The sequence below is a fragment of the Toxorhynchites rutilus genome, chromosome 1 (assembly GCF_029784135.1).
Source record: "Toxorhynchites rutilus septentrionalis strain SRP chromosome 1, ASM2978413v1, whole genome shotgun sequence".
Taxonomy (NCBI): domain Eukaryota; kingdom Metazoa; phylum Arthropoda; class Insecta; order Diptera; family Culicidae; genus Toxorhynchites; species Toxorhynchites rutilus.
In genome coordinates, this window is record NC_073744.1 from 81,925,507 (window position 1) to 81,951,695 (window position 26,189).

General features: G+C 38.7%; 1 protein-coding gene across 2 annotated transcripts in view; it reads left to right on the forward strand.

Annotated features, from left to right (window-relative positions):
- LOC129777522 (BCL2/adenovirus E1B 19 kDa protein-interacting protein 3) overlaps positions 1–25,761 on the forward strand; it is a 73,132-nt gene extending 47,371 nt beyond the window's left edge. For both annotated transcript variants that reach the window (XM_055783834.1, XM_055783842.1), the window contains exons 3-6: positions 23,674–23,945; positions 24,139–24,215; positions 24,275–24,439; positions 24,504–25,761. In XM_055783834.1, coding sequence (XP_055639809.1) covers positions 23,674–23,945; positions 24,139–24,215; positions 24,275–24,439; positions 24,504–24,555 — 566 coding nt within the window. In that variant the 3' untranslated portion in view covers positions 24,556–25,761. The remainder of the gene's footprint in view (positions 1–23,673; positions 23,946–24,138; positions 24,216–24,274; positions 24,440–24,503) is intronic.
- The last annotated feature ends 428 nt before the right edge of the window (positions 25,762–26,189 follow it).

Sequence of the window (26,189 nt, forward strand, 5' to 3'; positions counted from 1 at the left end):
ATACCTATGATTTCGAGTAAATCAAACTCAAAGCTTGAAGCTGTGTAGTTTTAGTAGCCTTCTATCATTCTCCCCAATTGTTTTTCTACAACTCTTAGTAATTCTTTAACATGGTTAACATGGTTGTGTAATTATATTAGGCTGTCAAAAAAGTCCTGCGGTATTTTTTTTGAATTTTCATTTGTTCATAAAATTAGTTACAATCAATGTTGGTGATTGACGAGAGAATCGACGAAAGCAACCAAATTTTTTCAGCAAGTGAAAACAGCTTCTTCAATCAACGTGTTGGTCTCGCATCATACGATACCACTCAGTGAGTGAGCGAATCCAAACATGTGGTAGACATGTTCATTCTGTCTCGTAAGTAGAAAGAACAGCAGCTCTGTCGACCAATGATTCACTCTCCATCGATCGGATTTGTGTGTGGATGAGACAGAGAAGGATCGCCAAGCGATAATTTTCCCGTGATTGCACTCATTTGAACAATTATCATACCGACAGCAAGCGTTTTAGGGGTCAATGCAGCAAATGTCTGTATATTGTGATGCATACTGTACAAAAATCTATAAGCAGGGAATAAAGCGGCGATTTTTATTCGATCAGTTGTTTTTGAATGTCCCCTACTTATTCTTATTATCAGGTGTAATACATATTTTAGATTAATGTGGGCTAATTGTATATGCGATAAAAGATGTTATGTTTTGTAAATGCTTGTGGTACAGTAGTCTGTTTTTGTTTGTTTGCAGCATTAAAGAAAATTGGAAAACCGCCAGTAGGTAACTTTTAACAACAAAAGATCAGGACCACATGGCTAACGTAAAGAAGAAAACATCGAATAAAAAAGTCTGGTGCATGCGAATATACACACAGATGTGATATGAAATTGATAGCAAGAATTTTTCTGTTATCCGGATGGTCAATATTTATCAGTTTTCGCATGGAGTGTAGCGTTTCACCAATCGATGGAAAATAAATACGATGGATAATCTTCCGAATATATATATATTTCAGTTTTTGCGGAATGTTTCTTCAGAAAAGAAATGAAGTTCTAATGTAAATCCGAATGAACTTTCTACACAATCAGATAACGTTACGTTCCAGATTGTATCCATTACTTCTCCCAACAAAACGTTTTTAACCTGTTTTTAACAATAAAATACTCGCGAAAATGGTCTCCTAGACCGACAATCAATAGTTTTGTTTTAAAGAGGATGAATTAATTGACTTTAAAAACTGAGTGAAGATGAAGAACACATATTAATAGAGTATCACGTTTTCTGCAAGGAATATTGAACAGATTTTCTTCTGTTAAGAACTTAATAACAGAAAAGGTTAAGTTAAGAAAAAGTAAATACAGGTCCGACTCGATTATCCGGAATTTTAGACTCGATCATGGTGGAGTATTTTGGTTTTGTTTTTTTTATCGAAAATTTTGAATAATTTGTTGATATACTTTATAAATATGATTATTTGAACAAATTTGTACGAAGCTAGATAGAGGAGAGGGCTGGAAAAGGGGTTGGTCAATACAACTAGTTTCGATTATCTCCAGTAGATTTTTATACGTAGGAATTTCCAAATTTAAATGAATACATCGATTTAATATTCAAACATACCTAATATGATAATATAATGAAACATGGATGTAGTTAGGATGAGCAGGGTCTTTTTAGTATGTTTTAATTCGGTTATCCACAGGGCATCATATATATTATGATCTTTCGAATAATCATGGATGTAGTAAAGAAAAGTAAAAGTTGGGGTAGGAGTGTTGAAATTGTTGCAAAGAATACAAAATAAGTGATAAATCTTTGAATCCGCTTGGATAGTCCTTTGATTTATTGGATCCTCAAAAGATGTCTATTTAGCATCTTCATATGTTACGATATTATCGCAGAATAGATTTAATTTAATTTAATTTTTTTTCTTGCAAATTATTGTTTATTTCGGTTTAAAAATAAATTCATGAGTAACGATTTGCATTAGAGTTCCAGTGAGAATGGTCATCTCAAATTTACGAATGGGACTTCCTGAAAAGTATAGATTACCTCGAACAAATACACTATACAACATTTTAGCTCATTCAGACTTTACTTACTATTGTCGTAAAGACGCCAAAATTTGAGTCTTCCGAAAACCATAAAATCACCGTTAATGCGTTCATGCGTTCTTTTACAGCCAACAACGGGATATCAACATTTTCCTTGAATTCACAATGCAATCAGTCGGTACCTCGTCCCAAGCCTCGGCCACCCGAAACATAGCATCCCTAATGTTGATTCGGTTAACCATCTCATCGAACTCTCCTTGGCTCCTGGACCAAGCTTTTGCTTGTATTTGGACTTGATCATTTGAATAATATTTCGGTTCATGAGCTGTAACAAGGCAATGATTTTTTTTCGAATTTCAAAACATTACTGCTCCCTTATGGGGCGCTAGTCAATTTGTGGCTAAGATACTGCATTATACAAATAAGTCAGTGCAAATCATAGTTATTTTACGTTTACCGGGAGATTTCCTTTTAATTTTTTTATGATTCGATCATCCGGAAAATTTGATCATCCGGAGTGAAATTAAAATCAACATTCCGTTTCATCTCTAGTCGAGAGTGAGCAGTCTGAGAAATTGATCATCCATTGCAGACCATTGGACAAAACGATTTCTTCGAAGATTTGATGTTTTTGCGAAAGCCATCAAAGTCCAGCGTGGATACAACCAGGTTACAAAACTAGAGGGACGAGATCTAGCTTCATGAGGATGCATCGTGTGCTCCCGTGAGGATGCAGGAAGGGTTTACATTCGATACTTTTATGTTTTATAAAATGACACTTCCCTTGCTTTCGTTCATTTCTTACTCTACTCTTGCACCGTGAGGACTCGAGCTCGTTAGTCATTCGGTGGTAAGGCACACGAAGTCAGCTCGGATAAGCGCACCAGTAGCAGGATAGGTGGAGAAGCCACATCGCTATCGACCGGGAACTTTGCGTGAAATTCGTCGCTATCAGAAGTCGACCGAATTGCTGATCCGCAGCTACCTTTGCAGCATTTGGATCGTGGAATTGCTCAGGTCTTCAAAACCGACTTGCGCTTCCAAAGTTCCGCAGTTATGACGCTGCAGGAGGCTTATTCGAAGATACCAATTTGTGTGCTATCCATGCAAAACGCGTCACATCATGCCCAAGGACATCCAGCTGGCCCATCGTATCCGAGGAGAGCATGCTATATTAGCTTAGCATATAATCAACGGCCCTTTTCAGGGCTCCCAATTTGATGGATTAGAGTTCAGAAAAGTTTTTTACAGGCCGAACTGAAAGGAGCATTTAGCGAAAATCGTGGTGTCGATGATAATTCGATACCGATAGGTGCCATGGATATGGATATCATAATGAAGAATATGAAATATATGACATGATGTAGTGAATATATCCCCATATCGAAGAAATCATTTTGATGAAACTGTTTACCGTTTGTCGTTTTTAATTGTTGGGAAAGGGCATTATTTTTGCTGAGTAAATTCCAAGAAAAAATCCATTCCTTCTTTAAGCGTGATTCATTCTGCTTCGGATCAACGGAACAGTATGATAATAATTTCATACAAAAGATAGAATGTCCAAGAGTTATATGATTGCTATTTATTGAGTCGAAAAATTGTTTCAATAGCCTAATTATAGCTTCGAAAACAGGTTGTTGAAATCATTCGTATCCGTATGTAGCGCGCCTACTTGGAAACCCATTAATCTTATTGGAATGTGAGATGGGGAAGCTCATACTTACGTCTATGCATTATGCTGTACACTTCAATTAGAGCCCCCGCACACTACAGACTTTTCTTCAGCCGACAGTTGGGTCGGATCGGCCTTCTGGTGGGAAAACCGACCTAACTGAATCGGCGTAATGTACGCACATGCATACCTCTCCGTACTGATTAAGAAGCCGACCGAACTATCGGTCGACAAGTCAGTCTGCAGTCTGCGGGGGCTCTTAATTTCGTTTTTGCAGGCCGAACCGAAAAATTTTCAGTCGAGTTAACTCTTTTTTACAGTAATGCTTTTGAATCCGGACACTTTGCATTACATTCAATATCATACCACAGCCATAACATTTTTGACGTAGGACTACGTCTTTCATTTCTATACCGGGGTGTAAAATCAAAGTTTCGAAAACGAAAGCGTTACGCCGGAGACCGAGATTGTGAGCGTTAATAGCTCCTAAACAACTGAACGAAATGGTATGATAAACACTTCATTCGAAAGATAAAATATCTACGCGTTCTATACTTGTTACTTTTTGATCCAAAAACTTGTTTCAATAGTCTTAAAATTGCTTTCAAAACAGGCTATTGAAATCACCAATCGATATATAAGCGAGCGCCGCTCGGAAATCCACTCAGTTCTAATTGAACAGCGATTGGAGCATGTTGTCGCTGTTGTGGTGAAGCTCTTCGTTTATCATGAAAGCGCGGATGAACGGTGTCACCAAGAGCCTGTTTGTGCACCCTAGGCCAGAAGGGAATCCATCAGGAGGAGAGTGATGCCACAAACGGTTCCCCGGGAAGCTACACACACATACACGCGCGGAATTCTTTCCGTTTGGATGCCATTCAGCATTGAGAAAGTTCCGGAAAGATCTAATCATTTCTGGAAAATAATCTGCCAGTTCCTCTGGGAATTCAAAAATACATTCATGTGAAAGAGTTTATTTGAATGTTTTCTATCCATGTAACACTGTGACCAAATATGTTTCAATCAAGTGCTATTAACAGGTGGTTATCAAATTAGTATTAACCACTGGTGGGCTTCCAGTATCGAGGAAAATGTGGAAATATCTAATCGTTACTGAAAATAATCTGCCAGTTCCTCTGGGAATTTAAAATTACATTCATGTGAAAGAGTTTATTTGAATGTTTTCTATCCATGTAACACTGTGGCCAAATACATTTGGTTTTGTGATTTTTCAATCAATCGCAATTAACAGGATAGCTTCTGAAGATTATTCTTCCCCATCAGTAGGATATTTCCGTATCCAATATTGTATGCGCCCGCAATCGATTATTGCTCAGTCGCCAAAAGTTCCGAGCTCAGAGAGTGCATTCCCCTCTAGTTTGCCTTCCAAATTGCCATCGTAAACCACACCTTCTCTCGATTCAATCACACACAAAAAGCATACTTAAGCGATATTCTGGTGGTGAGACACATTCATTTTTCGTGAGGACATCGACAAGACAACATCGTTGCCTAACGTGCTGGAGGAGGTGGACGGCGAAGGATCGACACATACACGCGCAGAATTCTTGCCGTTTGGATGCCATTCAGCATCGAGAAAGTTCCGGAAAGATCTAATCATTGCTGGAAAATGATCTGCCAGTTCCTCTGGGAATTTAAAAATACATTCATGTGAAAGAGTTTATTTGAATGTTTTCTATCCATGTAACACTGTGACCAAATATTTTTCAATCAAGTACTATTAACAGGTGGTTATCGAGTTAGTATTAACCACTGGTGGGCTTTCAGTATCGAGGAAAATGTGGACATATTTAATCGTTACTGAAAATAATCTGCCAGTTCCTCTGGGAATTGAAAATTACATTCAAGCGAAAGAGTTTATTTTAATGTTTTTTATCCATAAAATATCCATATAATACATTTGGGTTTGTGATTTGTCAATAAAGTACAGTTAGTAGGTTAGCTTCTGAAGATTATTCTTCAGAACAAGGTTTTTCGTATCCTATATTGGATGCATAAAACCTTGAGTCTCCAACGTAACGCTCTCGTTTTCGAAGTCCCCCAAATATTCATTTATTCATTCATTCAGAATGGATTTAGATTCAACTTCAAACAAATGATCTCTAAATCAACGATAGTCCTACGTCACCCTTGCGGTTATACCATACATATAACCCACTACCTGTTTTTTCATGTTGAATTTATGCGAATAATAGCTACTAATATAGTTACTGGTAGTTTCATGATAGTTACTAATCAATCGCATTAATTCAACATGCAGAAAATGTTGTGGCTGCGGTATGGTATTAAGGGGGTATTCTAGTCTAGAAATCTGAAAAAATCGAAATTTTTTTTACCATATTTCTGTAGTTTAGGCATTCAAGAATATACTCTAGAAAGGACTTATCGAAAATCCTATTATTTACCTAGTTAGAGCCATCTTAGTGATGTGGTATCTAACCTGTTACGGCCATCACAATGAACTTCAAACGCGTTTCTCTCGGAACTAGTTTTTTTCTAACTGGCGTACACGATATCTCAAGTTCTACTGAACCGATTTATGTCAAATTTATATGAAAATAATCTGCATCTCTATCGCATGAACCAATAAAAAATTAGAACTTTTTAATTTTACTATTTTTAAAAAATCGGTAAACGCAAAAAAAAACGTTTTAAACAGCATTTTTGTTTTCAAACGGCCGCCATTTTGTTAAAACCCATGTTTTTGACTTGTCCGAGGTTCATGCCATAGCGACATCTTTACTGATTCAGAATCTGTTCGATTTTTTTGTTTCAGATAACCAGAAGGACTGGAATCGTGTACGCCATGGCACAACTTTTTTTTGAACACCCTCACTTCACCAGCATGTAACTATTCTAATTATGAATATTTTTTTTCCGTCCTATTTTTGTTTTATTGTTGAAAGATAGATAAACGAATAATGATATAACGGATAGTAAAAATATTCTTTGTTTTATTTTTACGGAGTTCGAAAAAACGTCCGAAATTCGTGTCTCTACACTAGAATACCCCCTTAAATGTAACGCAAAGTGTCCGTATATACTTACTTCGATGTTATTCGTTTCTCTCTCAGGGTAAGCAACGAATATAATAAGGGTGGGGTTTAGATTCTATACTTTTATGGTTTATAAAATTACGCTTCCTTTGCTTTCGTTCATTTCTTACTCTACTCTCGCACCGTGACGACTCGTTTGTTTGGGACCACGCAGACAGCTCGTTAGTCTTTCGGTGTTAAGGCACACGAAAGCAGCTCGGATAAGCGCACCAGCCGCAGGATAGGTGAGGAAGCCACATCGCTATCGACCGGGAACTTTGCGTGAAATTCATCGCTATCGGAAGTCGACCGAATTGCTGATCCGCAAGCTACCTTTGCAGCATTTGGTTCGTGAAATTGCTCAGGACTTCAAAACCGACTTGCGCTCCCAAAGTTCCGCGGTTATGACGCTGCAGGAGGCTTATTCGAAGATACAAATTTGTGTGCTATCCACGTAAAACGCGTCACATCATGCCCAAGGACATTCAGCTGGCCCGTCGAATCCAAGGAGAGGGTGCTATATTAGCTTAGCATATAATCAACGGCCCTTTTTAGGGCTCCAAATTTGATGGATTAGAGTTCAGAAAAGTTTTTTACAGGCCAATCTGAAACGAGAATTTTCGTTTGGATGCCATACAGCATCGAGAAAATTCCGGAAAGATCTAATCGTTGCTGAAAAAGACGGGTGGGTAATGTCGGGGACATAACCGGAGTGACGTAGGACTATACAAAGGGGACAGCTTTTGTTAAATATATATTTTAAATATATTGTTTTATTTTCTTCTCCTACGTGAATACCTACCTATCTACCTGAAAAATGGATTAGTTTACTGTTTACTCTTTATGAATATGTTGATGGTTCTGAAAAGAACCTTTGTTGTTGTGTTTTTGTTATCACTCGATATTCCCATCTTGTTCGGTTAAACCTTCCTGTTTAGCTATTGCGTTTGCCACTCGCTACAGCTTTCACAGTTGGAAAATTTCTTCCCATCCAGCTTGTGACATATTGTTCAGTAAAGTACATTTAATGCGACGTGCCGGAGAAACACTTTGCCACTCACTGAAACTAATTGTTGCCTTGATGAGCGCCGAACCGAAGCTGCTCTTGATGCGGGTTTTCTGATTGTCGTGAGCAGCTTTGCAAGCCAACTCGAGCACTCCGACGGCCGAAACTCTATAATTGCCGTTAGGTATACTGGTGCTCCGGCACCAATCCGTTCGGCCTAGTTACCCTTGCGGAGCAATCAGTGAATGCGACCAACAGAGAACTGGAGACCTGCACGGTTCGAGTGAGACTTTGCCTTTCCCCTAACTTGTCCTCCTTTGTTACGTCCACGATGCCGATGCCGTACAACCACACGGGTTTACGGTTTGAAAGAAAATAAGATATTTTTTTGGGGTCCGCGTGTTTTATACTCTAGCGGTACACACTCACAGGATAGAGACAAATCGACAGACTCAGCCAGAGGGGCGAGTCCAACGAGACGAACGAATGAGCGTTAAAAGGGAGCGATGGCAAAAAATACATTCATTACGATTTGTTCGCTCGTTGGATTCACATGCAGGCTAAAAAGGGTCCTTTTCAGGATCACAAAATTATCTTCAATCTAAAGAGTTTATTGTTTTGTTATCACTCGATATCCCCATCTTGTTCGGCTAAACCTTTCTGTTTAGCGATTGCATTTGCCACTCGCCACAGCTTTCACAGTTGGAAAATTTCTTCCCATCCAGCTTGTGACATATTTTACAGTAAATTACATTCAATGGCTCGTCGCATTACCACCACTCAGTATCGGATTGGAGGTAATTTTAACCTGTAATTGAACATTTGCGATGACAGTGGTACAGTGTCGACTTTCAATGTGGGGTCATAATTTGGACCCCGAACTCTATGTTTACAAAAATGTCCAAATAAATATGTCGCATTACAGGTCCGTCCAATTAGCTAAATGTCGAGATAAGTGTAAATTACTGTACTTTCAATCTAGAAGCAATTTAAGAATTGGTGAAAATCAATAAGCTCAGAACAACTGCCGAATTCACATACTCATCATATCCTGGCAAACAAATTATGAAAAAAATCAATTTGTGTTTTATTATTATTTTGGATATTGTTTTAGAAAGCATTGAACTGTATTTCCTAAACTCTTTTTTGGAAGGTTTAATGGCCCTGAAAAGCGCCTTGTTTTATGGAATGGTTCCAATTTAGAAAACTTAGTACTCGTGGTTTTGAAAAAAACCATTTCGAACGCCCTCGATGCCGCCTTGTTCTGGATTTGCCACCAAAGCAGTTTGTATAACGAACAAACTTTTTTCTTCTGCTACCTGATGCCGTTTTGCGATTGCGTTTGCCACTCGCCACTCGCTGCAACTGCCTGTTGTCTTGATGTCCACCGAACCGAATGTGTTCTGTTCCGAATGCGGGTTTTTTTTTATCGTCGCGAGCAGCTTTACCAGCTAACTCGATCACTTCGGCGGCCGAAACTATATAACGCCGGCTAGGTGGACTGGTGCACTGGTCCTAACGCGCTCGGCCTAGCTACCCTTGCGGGGAACTCCAGATCAACACGGTTCGAGCGGGATTTCGCCTTTCCCTTCACTTTTCCTCCTTTACCATGTCCAGACATGGCTGCTTGGGTTGGTTTGTTGATGTGTTGTGATGCGAACCGATGTGGTGTACGGTTTGAATGAGAATGATCGTTACGGCAGCGGAGCGAGGATTTTTAAGCTGACTGGCTGGCTCGAGAATTACGCATGTGTGGGACTGCGACCAATGTTTCGTTCATTTTTTTCTTTTTCCTTTCCAATCGTGCTTCATTCTATTTCGCTGCTGCTCTGGTTGCCCGTTTTGGTCGGTATGATTTGAGGTGCACAAAATGGACCAATCAAAAATGGGCACATAGTGCATTTTGACAATGCTTGATATTTCACAATTATTCAATTATTTATTTCAAGAAAAATGAAATGTTATTCGTTATGATAGATGCGTAGATATATTTCCTATCAATTGGTGCAAAAACCTTTGCGATCTATTGAGAAATGCTCGAGTTATAAGCATTCCAAATCTTGCATTTTTTTCCTACTTGTTCAGTGCCTAGATTTCCATTTCACCCCCTATATCTTCCGGTTAGACGTAGTCCTACGTCAAAACAATCTGCCAGTTCCCTAGGAATTGAAAAATACATTCATGCGAAAGAGTTTTTTTTAATGTTTTCTAACCATATAACACAGCGACCAAATACATTTGATTTCGTAATTTTTCAATCAAGTGTAATTAGCTGGAAAGCTTCGGAAGATTATTCTTTCCCATCAGTAGGATATTTTCGTATTCAATATTGTATGCGCGCGCAACGGAAAATGTTTCGTATCGCGAAAATTATATAATTTTCAATCGATTATTGCTCAGTCGCCGAAATTTTCATACTCAGAGAGTTCATTCTCCTCTAGTTTGCCTTCCAAATTGCCATCGTAAACCACACCTTCTCTCGATTCATTCACGCACGAAAAGCATACTTAAATGATATTCTGGTGGTGAAACCCATTCATTTTTCGTGAGGCGTCGTGCACAAATTACGTAACGCGATAAGGGGGGAGGGGGTAGATGTTGCGTTACTTTCTGTTTATTAGAGATAGGAAATTCCGTTACGTAAGGGGGGGGGGCACGACGCCTGAGGACATCGACAAGACAACATCGTTACTGAACGAGCTGAACGGCGAGGGATCGAGGGATTCATTACCTGGCCTGACCTGACCTGAAATGCAATCAGTTTGTTTTAACTGTGAGGGAGCGCAGAAAAGCCGATCGATCAGAAGGAGAAGAGAAGGTGACCAAGAGAGCATCGAAATCAGCATTGAAATACGGTTCCTCGGGAAGACATTGAAGCAGCCGCCACACAAACACACACATACACGCGCGCAACTCTTTTCGTTTGCTGGTTATCGAGAAGAAACCTGGAAAGAAATGATCGTTGCTGAAAAATAATCTGCCAGTTCCCCATGGAATTGAAAATTACATTCAAGCGAGTTTATTTTAATTTTTTCTATCCATATAATACTGCGACCACATACATTTGGTTTTGTGGTTTGTCAATCAAGTGCAGTTAACAGGAAAGCTTCTGAAGATTATTCTTCAGAACAAGGTTTTTTGTATCCAATATTGGATGCATATAACCTTGAGCCTCCAACGTAATGCTCTCGTTTTTGAAGCCACTCAAATATTTATTTATTCATTCATTCAGGATGGATTTAGATTCAACTTCAAACAAATGATCCCTAAATCAACGATAGTCCTACGTCACCCTTGCGGTTATACCATAGATATAACCCACTTCCTGTTTTTCCCAGGCTTCTCAGTTCAGAAGTTCGTTTAAGAGAAATATAGTCCGGTCTGCACAAGAACAAGCGAGCACAAAAGTAGTCGCAGCTTGCATATATTTGCAAAGCGGATTTCCCCAAGCATCTATGTTTAGAAGTCCTTGTTAGGGAAACACATTTTGGTGTGAACAAAAATACCCCCAACTTGCATTTATTTGCAATGCGAATTCTCCTAGGCGCCCCCCTAATTGTATGTATATTTGCAAAGCGGATTTCCACAGGTACATTGACTTTGAAGTCTGTGTTGGGGAAACCGTAAATCGCACAAAATTTTGTCACAATCTGACAAGTGGTTATCGAGATGGCTTCCAAGCAAAAAGTGCTTCGCAAAAATGTGGATAAATTATTATGTATAAAACAAAGTTTTCTTTTGCTGACTTTCTGTCCATAGTGAAAGTACAGGGTTTTCTAACTTTAAATTCCGAAAGTAAATTGAAATAAAACACACTTAGAATTCGAATTTCGATGAAACTTTTATTTCATATTAAAGTTTGGTTTATGCCATTATGTGTGAAATACAACATCATTCAAATGTCCACCTAGGGCTTCCTCGCACACCTTGATCCGGAACAGGTAATTTTCGATGACTCTTCGGCACATATGGGGCGGTATCTCGGTCATAACTTCACGAATGTTGTCTTTCAAATGTTCAAGAGTTTGCGGAGAGTTGGCATAGACACGGTCTTTCGCATAACCCCACAAAAAATAGTCTAGCGGGTTCAAATCGCATGATCTGGACGGCCAATTGGCATCACCAAAACGCGAAATTATGCGTCCTCCAAATTTCGTTTGCAATATGGCCATGTTCGGTCGTGTTGTGTGGCACGTGGCGCCGTCCTGCTGAAACCACATGTCATCCGTATCCATATCTTCAATTTGTGGCAAAAAAATCGGTTAACATGCGGCCATAGCGCTCACCATTCACAGTTACTGTCTCGCCGTCCTCATTTTCAAAGAAATACGGCCCGATGACTCCACCAGACCATAATGCGCACCAAACAGTGACTTTTGGCGGATGCAATGGCCTCTCAACAATAACGTGTGGATTTTCTGAGCCCCATATACGGAAATTTTGGGTGTTCACATAGCCACCGAGCTCGAAATGTGCCTCATCGCTGAAGAAAATTTGATGCGTAAATTCAACATTTTGCTGCTGTTGTTCGTTCACCCAATCGACGTATGCCCGACGCATTCCATGGTCACCACGCTCCAATTTTTGTACCAGTTGGACTTTATATGGATGTAGGTGCAAGTCCAAATGCAAAATTCGCCACAATGATGTGTTTGACAAGCTCAATTGCTGAGCACGTCGTGGAATCGAAACATTCGGGTCATCCTCCACACTGGCAGCAACAGCAGCAATATTTTCGGCCGAATGCATATTACGATGATGCACAGGTTTCACAATATCCGCTACGGATCCAGTACGGATCCATGGTTCGAACTTACGCACTACAATAGCGATTGTGTGCTCTGTAGGCCGTCCATGACGACCAAAATCCGTCTGTAATGCTCGAAAAACATTTGCCGGTTTTTCATAATTTTTATAGTATAATTTAACAAAATTAACACGTTGTGCGATGCTAAAACGATCCATATTGTAAAATGGCAGACATTCAACTAACGATATGACGCTTTGGTTGACAGCTATGTCAAACGGTTGTCAGCATAGGGCTGTATACTTTCGGAAGCCCGAAATAAAAAACCCTGTACAAATATGTAAGAACATGAACTGTTTTGACGTAGGACTACGTCTTTCATTTCTATACCGGGGTGTAAAATCAAAATCAAACGAAAGCGTTACGCCGAAGACCGAGATTTTGAGTGTTAATAGCTCCTAAACAACTGAACGAAATGGTATGATAAACACTTCATTCGAAAGATAAAATGTCTACGCGTTCTATACTTGTTACTTTCTGATCCAAAAACTTGTTTCAATAGTCTTAAATTTGCTTTCAAAATAGGCTATTGAAATCACCAATCGGTATATAAGCGAGCGCCGCTCGGAAATCCACTCAGTTCTAATTGAACAGCGATTGGAGCATGTTGTCGCTGTTGTGGTGAAGCTCTTCATTTATCATGAAAGCGCGGATGAACGGTGTCACCAAGAGCCTGTTTGTGCACCTTAGGCCAGAAGGGAATCAATCAGGAGGAGAGTGATGCTACAAACGGTTCCCCGGGAAGATCTCGAAGCAGCCGCTACACACACACACACACACACACATACACACACGGAATTCTTTCCGTTTGGATCGAGAAAGATCCGGAAAACAATCTGCCAGTTCCTCTAGGAATTTAGAAATACATTCATGTGAAAGAGTTTATTTGAATGTTTTCTATCCATGTAACACTGTGACCAAATATATTTCAATCAAGTGCTATTAACAGATGGTTATCGAGTTAGCATTAACCACTGGTGGGCTTCCAGTATCGAGGAAAATGTGGAAATATCTAATCGTTACTGAAAATAATCTGCCAGTTCCTCTGGGAATTTAAAATTACATTCATATGAAAGAGTTTATTTTAATGTTTTCTATCCATGTAACACTGTGACCAAATACATTAGGTTTTGTGATTTTTCAATCAATCGCAATCAACAGGATAGCTTCTGAAGATTATTCTTCCCCATCAGTAGGATATTTCCGTATCCAATATTGGATGCATAAAACCTTGTGCCTCCAACGTAACGCTCTCGTTTTCGAAGTTCTCCAAATATTCATTCATTCAGAATGAATTCAGATTCAACTTCATACAAATGATCTCTAAATCAACGATAGTCCTACGTCACCCTTGCGGTTATACCATAGATATAACCCACTTCCTGTTTTATTTAATCTTTTTTGGAGATTTTTTTAATTGAGTCATTAGTCCACAATATATTTTACAGCCGACAATATCGCATCCTTAATACCACTAAGGATGTCGTTCACGATTAGGGCGCTCGGTACGACGCTGGCAGTGCAATTTTTGAAACAGTTAGCTCGAATGGTGTCCACGTCTTTGAAGAAACTCTGCACGAGATTTTCGCAGCACTGCTTGCACTGGCTTGGGTCCGGTCCGGGTTTGCACTGCCCTCGGTAGCAGCTCAAGACTTCTTCATAGCTGATAGGGCTCGCCCCAATGATGGTGGTGGTTAACACAATCGCAACAGCAAACGCAAGTAGCACTCTTGAAGGACTCATCTTAAATCAGTCAGTGGAAGCTGTTAAGAACTATTCTGCTGAGTCTGCGACAATCCGGGATCATTTATACACGGAATCAACGGAACAAGATGAGTCCTTCGGGAGTGCTACTTGCGTTTGCCGTTGCAATTGTATTAACCGCCACAATCATCGGGGCGAGCCCTATCAACTATGAAGAAGTCTTAAGCAGCTACCGAGGGCAGTGCAACCCCGGACCAAACCCAAGCCAGTACAAGCAGTGCTTAAGCTTGAGCTTGAGCTTGGGTAGACTGTACATTTTGTAGTTGTAGATTTTCGACACCCATCAAAGATTTTGTAGCGGAATTAGTGTTAAAGAGCGGGGTTCGTATTTTTAAAAGAGCTTATGACGTACCTTTTAGATTGAGGATTCAAGTTTTATCATATTTAGACAAATTGGAGAAAGAGAAAGTTATAACTCCGATAAATACTAGTGAGTGGGTATCATCTGTGATAATAGTTATGAAGAATGAAAAAATGAAATCAGACTCCTAATTGTTTGCAAAGTATCGATAAACAAGGTGTTAATACCGGATACATACCCTTTACCTTTAGCTAGTGATTTCTTTGCTAAATTGACGAACTGCAAGGTTTTTTGTTCCTTAGACCTTGAGGGTGCTTACACTCATCTTGTGTTAACTGAACGCTCCGAGAAGTTTATGGTTATAAATCAAAGGTCTGTTCACATACAATCGGTTACTGCAGGGTGCATCTTCTAGTGCATCAATATTTCAACAAGTTATGGATCAGGTGTTGGGTAGAATTCATCATATTTATTGTTATCTTGATGATATTTTAATAGCAGGTAACGATCTGAAGTATTGTCATATTAAATTGTTGTTGGTATTGGAAAGACTTGCTAATGCATAAATATAAATGCATATCATACTTCGGTTTAATAGATTATTATAACAGATTTGTTTCTCATATGTCTTCCAAAATATACTATTTATATGATTTGTTGAGAAAGAACACAAAATTTGTTTGGGACAGTAATTGTGAAAACGCGTTACAAGAGAGTAAGCAATCTTTGATTTTTGCCAACATTTTGGAATTTTATGATCCCATGAAGGAGATTGTTGTTGTAACAGATGCTTCAGGCTATGGTCTGAGTGGTGTAATTGCACATGTGATTGATGGCATAGAAACGCCAATTAGTTTTTCATTATTTACGTTAAATGACGCACAAAAAAGATATTCAATTCTGCATATGAAAACTTAAGCTCTAGTTTGCACAATTAGAAAGTTTCATAAATATTTATATGGACAAAGGGTTTTCACTTATACTGATCACAAGTCATTGATAGGCATTTTTGGTAAAGAAGGCAAAAATTCAATATTTGTAACTAGACTTTCAAGATACATACTTGAATTTATTTATTTATTTATTTTCAGCGTCTTGAATGTTATAAAACAATTCCACAGACTGGATTTACCTAATAAAACCTTAATCCTATTCTTGAAGACATTTTTTGACACATTAAACTCAAACACTGTACAAACATTATTGAACAAACGAAAACAAACATCTAACGAGTTATTAAAACCATAAGAGGTTCTGTGTCTGTATGTATAATAATTCACGCTCACGAAGTTGACGGGAAGGTGCATAAAATGCAACACTGGACAACAATGATGAACAGTCGATGTTCCCCATAACCAAATCGAACACAAAAAGCCGTCGTAGATTCGAACGTCTGGAGGGTAGCGTTTTCATAGCGATGAGTCTACAGCGGCTTTCGTAATCGGGCATATTCGCTGGGTCCGACCACGGTAATGAGAGTAGGGCGTAAAGGACGAAGCTGCGTTGCACTCTCTCCATACGAAGTGTTTGGGTTGTATGAAATGGAGCCCACACACATACGGCATACTCCAAGATACTACGAACTAATGAGCAGTAAAGTGCCTTCATTGCGTAAACATCCTTGAAGTTGCTGGTGCTACGTCGAACAAATCCTAGGACTGAGAACGCTTGGGCGGTGGTTACGTTAATATGTTCGTTGAATCGCATTTTATTGTCGATGATCACACCAAGATCGCGGATGGAATCGACACACTCCAGGGGTACGGGTCCAATTGAATACACAAATTCGATTCGAGATTGTCGGCGAGAAAATGCGATGGACTTACACTTTTTCACATTCAGTTCCATACCGTTTTCAAGGCACCATTTTTGCAGTTCGTTAATATCGGCCTGAAGTGCACAGCAGTCGAAGTAAGATGTGACGGATCTATAAATCTTCAAATCGTCGGCGTAAAGCAGTTTTGGTGACTTCAATCGAAAGCACAGATCGTTCACGAATAGCACGAAAATCAGTGGCCCCAGCACGCTGCTCTGTGGCACACCAGATGTGATGGAGAATGCACGAGAATACGAACCGTTGATATTGACGTACGCCTGTCGCTCAGCCAGATAGGAACGCAGCCACTCGGTGATCCAGTGAGGGAAACCCAGATGACGAAGTTTCGTAACGGCGAGGTCGTGAGGAACTCTGTCGAACGCTTTGGAAAAATAGAAATAAATGGCGTCTATCTGGCGCTTTTTCTCGATTTCTGTTGATATGAAACTGGTGAACGCCATGAGATTTGTTGTGGTTGACCGCTTCCTCACAAATCCGTGTTGAAATTCGGAGATGGTTGTTTGAGACGCTGAATAGATGACGTTGTGGACTAATTCCTCGAATACTTTAGCCAAGCAGCACAAAATGGAGATACCACGGTAATTTTCCACTAGATGTCTCAAATCTGCTTTGTGTATTGGGCAGATTGAATCTGTCTTCCATAGCTTCGGGAAAACACTGTGACGGAGAGATATATTGAAAATTGTTGAAAGCGGCTTTTTTAGAGACTCTGCACATTTTTTTCAGGAACAACGGTGGAAGATTGTCTGTCCCAGGTCCCTTAGAAGCGTCGAGTTTTTTTAGAGCAGTACAAATTTCAAATTGTTATGCTTGAAAGTGGTAAATTCACCTCAAAAGCAGGATGGTCTCTTATGCTGAGAGACGAAAATGCCGGTGAGTTAGCGCTATGTACGCTTTCGAAGAAATCAGCGAATTAATTGGCTACACCGATCTGGGAATCAGCAGTCTTATCTCTTAACGTCATCTCAGCTGGGAGTTGTTTACAGCGTTTACGATTGCGTACATGCTTCCAAAGAGCAGAGAGATTTTGCTTCGCGGTCATTTCCATTTGATCAATGTAGCTACGAAACGATGCAATTTGGCAATCGTTGTACAGGGCTTCAATCGAACGAATATGATTGCGATTATCGTTTGTCCTTGCTCGAAAAAAGTCACAGGAGGGTTGTGTCCGAGACACGACCGCATAGTTGACGTAGGATTCCGTTAGGCTATCTGTTGATTTTGGAAATGTTTGAAGAATTATATCGTTAATCTCTTTGATAGTGATTTGGTTTTAATGTCTCCGTTGAGGAACACATTTCGGCAGGAACAAAAATTCGTCCTACTTTCATGTATTTGCAATGTTCTTCTTTTTTCCTTCGTTTACGGAGACTTTAAATCTAGTGACTCATTCGTCTCCGGATTTGCAATGTTGATTTCCCCCAGGCAGCTTGGTTTTGATGTCTCTGTTAGGGAACATATGCCGGTGGGAACAAAAGCTCCTCCTACTTTCATGTATTTGCAATGCCGATTTCCCCCAGGCAGCTTGATTTTGATGTCTGTTTGGGACCCGCCGAATGTGTCGTCAATTTCGACCAATCAGAAGTGGCTATTTCCGTTAGGATAGGGGTGGAGATTTTTCAATTGTTCGATAGTTAGTTTCATGACATATATTATTTTCTTCAATATAAAAATTGTTATGGAGTGCCAAAATCGATTGACGCAAAAATTTTATCAATCCATCACGAAATGACTGAGCAATAAGCGTTTGAAATTGGACAATTTTCAAGATGTGTTTGTACCCCAATTTGTTCCCGAAAGACGTAATCCTACGTCAAAAGCGCTTTCGAGATTTTCGTATAACGTTGCGAAGATGCTGTAGCTCGGATGTCCACCAAGGATCCTTGTAAGAGTGCTGTATGCACCTTTTACGCGGAACAAACTGATCCAGGATTTCATACACTTTGTCATAAAATAAACATACCGTTTCGTCAGTATCATGGCCGTGGAAAATCGTATCCCAGTTTATAGCGGAAATGGCAGTGTTCAGCTCCGTGTAGTCGCATCGTCGAAAGTCATAGTTTACAGTTTTATCCAGGCTCTCAGGAAACTGCATAGAAAAGTCATCAACGTCAATACGAAGAACGAACGGCATTTGGTGGTTGTCCAGTTTGAGGAGAGCTGAAGGCGGTTCAATCAATTCAACATCACTTGGTTCGTCCACGAATGCTAGATCGAGTATACGACCATTTGAATTTAATAGGCTGTTGATTTGGTGTAGACCAGAAGCAATCATAGTTTCGATCAGCACAATCTCTTGTTCAGAAGATGCGTTAGATGGCAGCAATCCTTTGACATCGTCGTCTTTTTCTCATGTTAGACGAGGAAAATTGTAATCACCGACTACAACGATTTTTTCGGAGTCCGCAATACGTTCGCGGAGCTGTTGAATTGCGACGAAGTGTGCAGAACAACGACGGTTGCGATTTGGGTCGGAGGTAAATTCCGCAAACGTAGATCGTTGACTTCAAAAGCTTTATGCGAACGACGGTTTGCTCGAGATTGCTGCAGTCTCCCAGAGCAACAGAGATACAACTCAAGGAGGCTTTAACCGCAATCAAAACTCCGCCGCCACGTTGAAGGTCACTGGTGGCAGAACTCCGATCACATCGAAAAATGCTATACTTTGAAGTAAGCTCAGAGTTAATGATGTCCGGGCGTAACCATGTTTCCGTGAGTACTACAACATCATAATCACAGGACGATAGTTTGAGAAACAGTTCCTGCGTTTTAGTACGGATGCCTCCAACATTTTGGTAGCAAATCGTCAAGTATTTAGAGTAAGCGTCGGACGAACGAGAAGGATGATTTCGTAGATCAGATGAATGTATGTCTAGGTTGAAACTTGTTGATTGGCCTGAAGTTGCAATAGGTTCAAGGAGGTTGCTCCTCGATCGAGACGCTGCGTGGGTTTCCAAAAATGCCGAACCTTAGAATCATTGCTGATAAATTCTCTAAATTCAATTCCTTGCGGCCAGGTGGCGGGATCCATTGCTTTGGATTTGAGGTCTTTAGGAATACTCACTTTAAAGGACACAAATGATAGTGAAGATGGCAGTTTTCCTCTTGGAATTAATGATTTTGTAACAAAATCCTCCGTTTGCAAGCATTCCTTAGCGATTTGTTTAACACGTTGAGCCCCGAATTTTTCTTGCTGCGCTTTCCATTTAGCCCGCATCAAGAGGAGAAGAAAATAAAACAATATATTTAAAAATATATTTAACAAAAGTTGCCCTCTTTGTATAGTCCTACGTCACTCCGGTTATGTCCCCGACTTGACCCATTCTTTTTTTTTTTCATTTTTGGGAAGCCTATGCCGTCAGAAATATCGTCCTAAAAGGATTTTACGATATTTGATTTCATTGGAAAGTCACAACCAAAAGTGTGAGGTTATCTCAAGGGATATAGTATTTCTGTACGAATTTTTCAAAGCGTTTTTCTCGAAATCTTGTTTTTTTCAGCTGATGGTATCGATATCTCAAATATCTCTCTCTACTCGACTGATTTGGCTGAAATTTTTCGATATATATTTTATTTTTATGAGCTTTTAAACAGCTATTATTAAACAGTAAGTCAATTCCAATGCATTATGACGGTGACTGACCGGAATGTGGAACGGAGCTTCAGAAACACTTTTGTACAATGATACCGCTTCCTGTACCATATAATGCAATAAAAATAAATGCAATACTACTTGCGATAAAAATCGTGTGACACTTTAATGCTACCGGTATGTTAATTAGAAAACAAGATGCCCAGCCAACGCATAAATGCACGCATTGAGACAAGCTTGCAATACATTGCAAGCGTTTGTGTGGAACAACGTCAAAACAAAATTATCACTGATTCAGCCGGCTACAGTTTAATTTGCCGGCGATATGGTCTTGAAAATGGAAACATATTCAAAGAGTAAACAGACAGTAAGTTATGTTTGAGTTCAGTACCGTAACTCCTCCATATTCTGCGCAGTTAAGAACTTTCAAAGTTTAAATCATTCTGTAACAAAATATTTGCATCATATAAAATTAATACTGTCTTGAAACTACATCATTAGTAGTAACACTGGCAATAAAACCACAAACAATGTTTTAGTAAACTATTTAAAAAATAATTTTTGTAAACATTATTCTATGCTTGTTAATAAATAAGAAAAATAACCTTTTTAACAGCCAAATTTACCTTTTTATTGGGTGCGCAGAACTAGGCATGATGTGTAATTAACAAACATTGTAAAAAACATAACCAATATGTGCATTATATGTTTGATTTATGTCCCACAAAAATATTGTCGTTCTGGGAAAAAACTATTTCGCGAGTGAGCTTTGATAGAAAAGTAGAGAAGATAAACGTTATTTATTAAAATAATGAAATTATTGTCAGGTAGTTAGACATTATCTGTAGCGATATTTTATTATTTAATTTATTTTATTATTGTTACAAGCTGTTTTTTGACATCCGGCGATCCTTTTTTTAGTATAGATAGAAGAGAGAGAGATATATATAAATATATATATATATATATATATATATATATATATATATATATATATATATATATATATATATATATATATATATATATATATATATATATATATATATATATATATCACTGGATATATATATATATATCCATCACAATACATTACAGATCGGAAAGATGTTTGCATCAATTGATAGGAAATATTTCTACGCGTCTATCATAATTGATAATATATATTTTTTTGTTTTGTTTTTCAACTTCCAAGTCGTTATAATTATAATAGTCTTTGTACTCTTCACTAGTGGCCACAACGGGTACCGGTGGACGATTTTTTACTCTGCTTGGTTTTCAGGCTGACAAGACGTGCTTCGGAAAAGCCCTTTGGAAAGCTTCTTCGTAAGTAACATTCCGCAGACCATCTGAAGATTCAATGTTTTTGACGTAGAACTACGTCTTTCATTAAGGGTGCCAAATCAGAAAAAAGGTCACGTTTTTATGAAATAAAGTTAACGTTTTTAACTATTTTTGTCACGAACGGATTTTGGCGATTTACATACCAAACTAATCAAAAAGCCCTTAAGATTTGTTTGATATGCTATACATTACGATCACTTGGTGTGCAAATGGTTAAAATTCATTAAAACGTTTCCATTTCTCCATACATTGGTTCTGTCCATTTGTGTGCTTTCCCGAACAGAGCTGTCAATAACGGGTAACTTATCGACGAGCAACGAAGGGGAAATCATATTTAAATTTTATGATCCCGTGAACAAAGGAAAAGAAGAAGAAGAATAATGAAGGGGAATACTTGCCTAGAGTATAAGCAGTGGATCTCGCTGAGGCAAACTTTTTGTCACATTTTTTATTCAAGGCAATAAACATAGCTTGTTCTTCCTTGTTTTGCGTCATCACATGTCTTCGTTTCGGAGAGAGCTGAGGACGTGACCAAATTACTCACGCGCTGATTACTCTGGCATTGCAATCATTGCATCAAACTGATGTCATTACATTGTTTTGAGCTACACAATTGTGTGGGGAATCATCAAGCTAGGCTATCGTCGGCCCATCAAGAAAATAAATGTTCTGGAATTTTGGTTTCCGACTCTCTCCACAAAGGTCTTCTGTTGAGAAGAGCGCAAAAACGGAGATAAGTGTGTGTATATTTAGTGGCTTCAAGCCATCGATATATGCATATAATTGAATAACATGTAGCATGATGACATGATATTCTACCAAACAGTTATTTCTAAAATTTCACAGCATTATAAAATAGTATGCGAAGTTATAAACATGCGACTTATATCAAATAACAGAGTAGTTCTACGTCAACAATGCGGTCGTATCTTGGACACAACCTCCTTTAATTTTTTCCCCTGTTGGGTGTGAACCACTGCGTCCATTATTCTGAACTATTGTGGTATGTTGTTGAGAAATAGGAGATTTTTTCAGTGTCGAATGTCGAATTTGTATCGTGTTTCAGTGGGGTTGATTTCTCATGACACGATGCATTACTAAATTGCGAGTCAATACGATTATGTTGATCTTAAAAGGTAATAGAATGATTATGAATGCTGCCTCCGTACATTCTACTGGTATAAACTTCCTACTGTTTATATTTGACTTGGTAAATCCATAGAACGCTTCGGAATCGTCCTGATTAGATGTTGATTTACGTTTTATCTGCTGCCGTTTATAAAACAGATTTTTATAGCTTATAAGACCGGGCCAAGACGCATTCAGAATGTTATAGATGAGCTGCTTTGAGGATTTTTTCCAAACCAACCAAAGTTCAGCCACTTTTATCAGGAACACGCTCCTTAAATGCAATCTCCCTTTTAATGGTCCGCTGAAAATATGTCACGGATGTCTTTAAACGTTTCGTGTCAATCGGAAACCGCGCCTATGGATGCCGCGGTTACTCACTGGACTATGCTTTCTTTCTCTCTCTTCACGTTACCATTCAATTTTAGGTGTGTACTTTCCGGAATTCCTTGATATTTTGCTGCTGGGTGTTTCAAAATACCTTTTTCTTGCCATCTCCGTGGCCAAAACAAGCTGCTGGCGGGAATAGCGCCATTTTTTCTGGAGTCATCCGTTTCATTCTGCGCGGTGGAACATGAACAAAACATAATGAGCTTACTCCTGCGCGTCATAAATTCTTTTTTTTAATAGCTTATTCATTTAAATACTTCAAATAAGTCACATTCAGATGCAAACACTCAAAACTTACTGATTGCGGATAAATTCCGGATCTGAAAAAGAATTCGTTGTGTTTTAGCGTCGATGCTAAAAGGAACAAAAATATGACATTTTCAGTGATGTCAGATTTGATTTTAGTTTTTTTCCCTGTACAACTCAAATATTTTCGGCGAATTATCGGTTTATAACAACGACAAGAGAACAATCTAACTATTCAACAGTTTAAATACGCGCAACAAATAGTCAATTGATGTATTCAGTCTGGAAACACGAAAGTGCGCAGAGTTAGGTGGAGTTTTAGTTTTTTAATTATAATTTTGATTCCAAGAGAATATTTCTATTATGGTTATTACTATGCATCACCTCGAATCTGTTGTTAGGTGTTCTTGTTACCATGTATTTCTCGCGGTTTGTATACATTTTATTAATTTTGTTTTTAAATTTTTGATCCAATTTCAGAATCGTGGATCGAGGTATCCTCCAGCACAAGTACTTGCCCAAAGAGCCCTGAACGAACGACACCGTTACCCTTCACCTCAGTGGAAGAGTATCTCCGGCTGCTGCGGGAAGCCCAGCGAGAATCCAAGGAATCGAGCCGAGTTGCTTCGTTGACCAGCTCGCGACGAGATTCGCCTCGTGGTAGTCCAAAATCACCACCCAACAGCCCGAATACAGAGCTTGCCACCACAGAGGAAGAGCTTAAAGGAGTTTACATCAATTATCTCAATAAGGTAACCATTGGAGTAGATCTGGAGGCGTAATGAGCACGCTGAAAACATGCATTGTACACTTTTATAGAATTTCAACAATCTTTACATCTTAAGTTTCTTTGAACTGGAATATTCTTTCGAAAATTTAGTGTATAGTGTAATAGAGTGTTGACTATTAAATTTATGAATACTTGCTTGATTGTCCCATCCACAGGAAGGAAACACTACCGCTCAGAAAGATAACGATTGGATCTGGGAATGGGGCACTAGATCGGATCACTTGCCGTCAAAGTGAGTTATTTTACATCGACATAATTGTAATATTTGTAATCATTGCCATCCATTTGTAGGGGAGAGTGGAAGTTTGAGCATCCCAAGCAGTCCATTCGCCGTTTGCAGCAAGGATATTCGATGCGGCAGGCTAGGGTCGGAAAGAACTCACTCTTCTCACGAGAAGTTCTATATTCACTCGTATTGACCAATGTATTGTCATTACTGCTGGGAGCCGGTCTCGGGTTTGTATCACGTTAAAACATAGCTTAGCATATACACAAACGATTGAATACTGTTCTTCTTCAGTGCCTGGTTACATAAACGAGGACTACTGTTCACCCGAATTTCAATCGAATAATCAATTCAACTTCAACTGTAAGAAGAACATCTATTGATAACTCAAACTTTATGCGTTCGTTCTGTTTTTGGTTTACTACATTCGTTCAACATGCGCCACAGACAATAGCCATCATACAGCTTTAGTCAGTGACCGAGATGAAAATGAGTCCCAGTTGCTTTTGTTTATTATTATTTGTTGCATTACTTCACATTACCCCGAACAGAAGGTCAACGAAAATCGAACCCCCTTAATTGCATTTGAACGAATTTTTCTTGGGTAAGCAGAAGGCTCACTGGAAACTCAGGAAGAAAAATCGATTGCTAAAAAATCCAGTTCAATGGAACGTGAAACGTTCCAAGGCAGAAACAGAGATATCGTTGAAGATTTAGAGTTAGTTAGGTAATGTACAGTTCAAATGACTGACAGAAGGAATATCCTGGTACAACACATGCTTTAGTAACGGCTGTTTGTTGTAACGGAATGGCATGTAAGTTCTGTCTTGTATCTTGTGATTTAAATATGTATGTTATTGTATTTGTCGTTTATATTGTATGTTATAATCCAGGATGTAGGAATCTGAAAGCAGTTTCCTACAATCGATTCATAAACCAGTATAAGGAAGTTTGATAAGGATTATGGGTGGAAATTGGAGGAATATTTCAAAGCACGACTGCTATAAGGAAATTATTTATGTATTGTTTTCCACAGTAAACACCTTATTCCATTTTTATGATCTACCTTATAAATACATTCAGTAATACATATGCATCGTTCAATATGCGCGTTATTTGTATATTCCTCTCGAAAATTGTCTTCAATTCCATGTATTCGGCTTCATTCAATTTTAACTAAATTATACACTAAACGTTCGGTGCGTCATCTGAGAGCACATTTCTTAACATTGTATCTTTAGTTTGTACTTTTCACTGATCTGTGTCTCCTTCAGGATCATCCAACAGAAGATAGAAAGGGAGAGGAATTTGAGAACGATAATTCGACATTTTCTGCACACCATAAAGCTATTCTGTATAACGTTAGATTGTAATATAAGGTAGTAATTGAAAAATATCGTCTTATTGGATTTCCTGCAATTGGTAAAAGACCGAATGAATATGAGATAAACCCTATAACATTAATATTCAAAATTGTAAATTATTATTGTTTAGTCACTAATTTTTATATTACTGATTATCCTTGAAAGAATAAAAAATTCGAAAGACAAAATACTTGCGTTTTGAATGGGATTGTTGCCGAACAATTTTTGGGGTAAATTCTATGTTGATTCAACAGTTTTCAGTTTTATGATAGTTATAAGTAAAAAATACAGTTTAATGAAAAGACTAAAACGTATGATGGATGTTTCTTCTAATCCATGTTTAGCTAATCCATGTGTAGCGAAAGTATTGATCTTTCTATTGTTCCACTCACATTCACCCACATTGTATTGGCCTCAACCAGGTGAAATGATGGATAGAGTGGTATCTTGCATATATCTTGCATATGACATATCTTACAATAGCTCTATTTCTACAGTCCCGATCAGTCTTCCATGTTTCACAAAAAAACACTGCGTCCGGGATAAACAAGTCCACGCTGCTGTTCGCAGTTTTGTGTTCGAATACAAACATGATTTTTTCGTACCTATGTTTGAA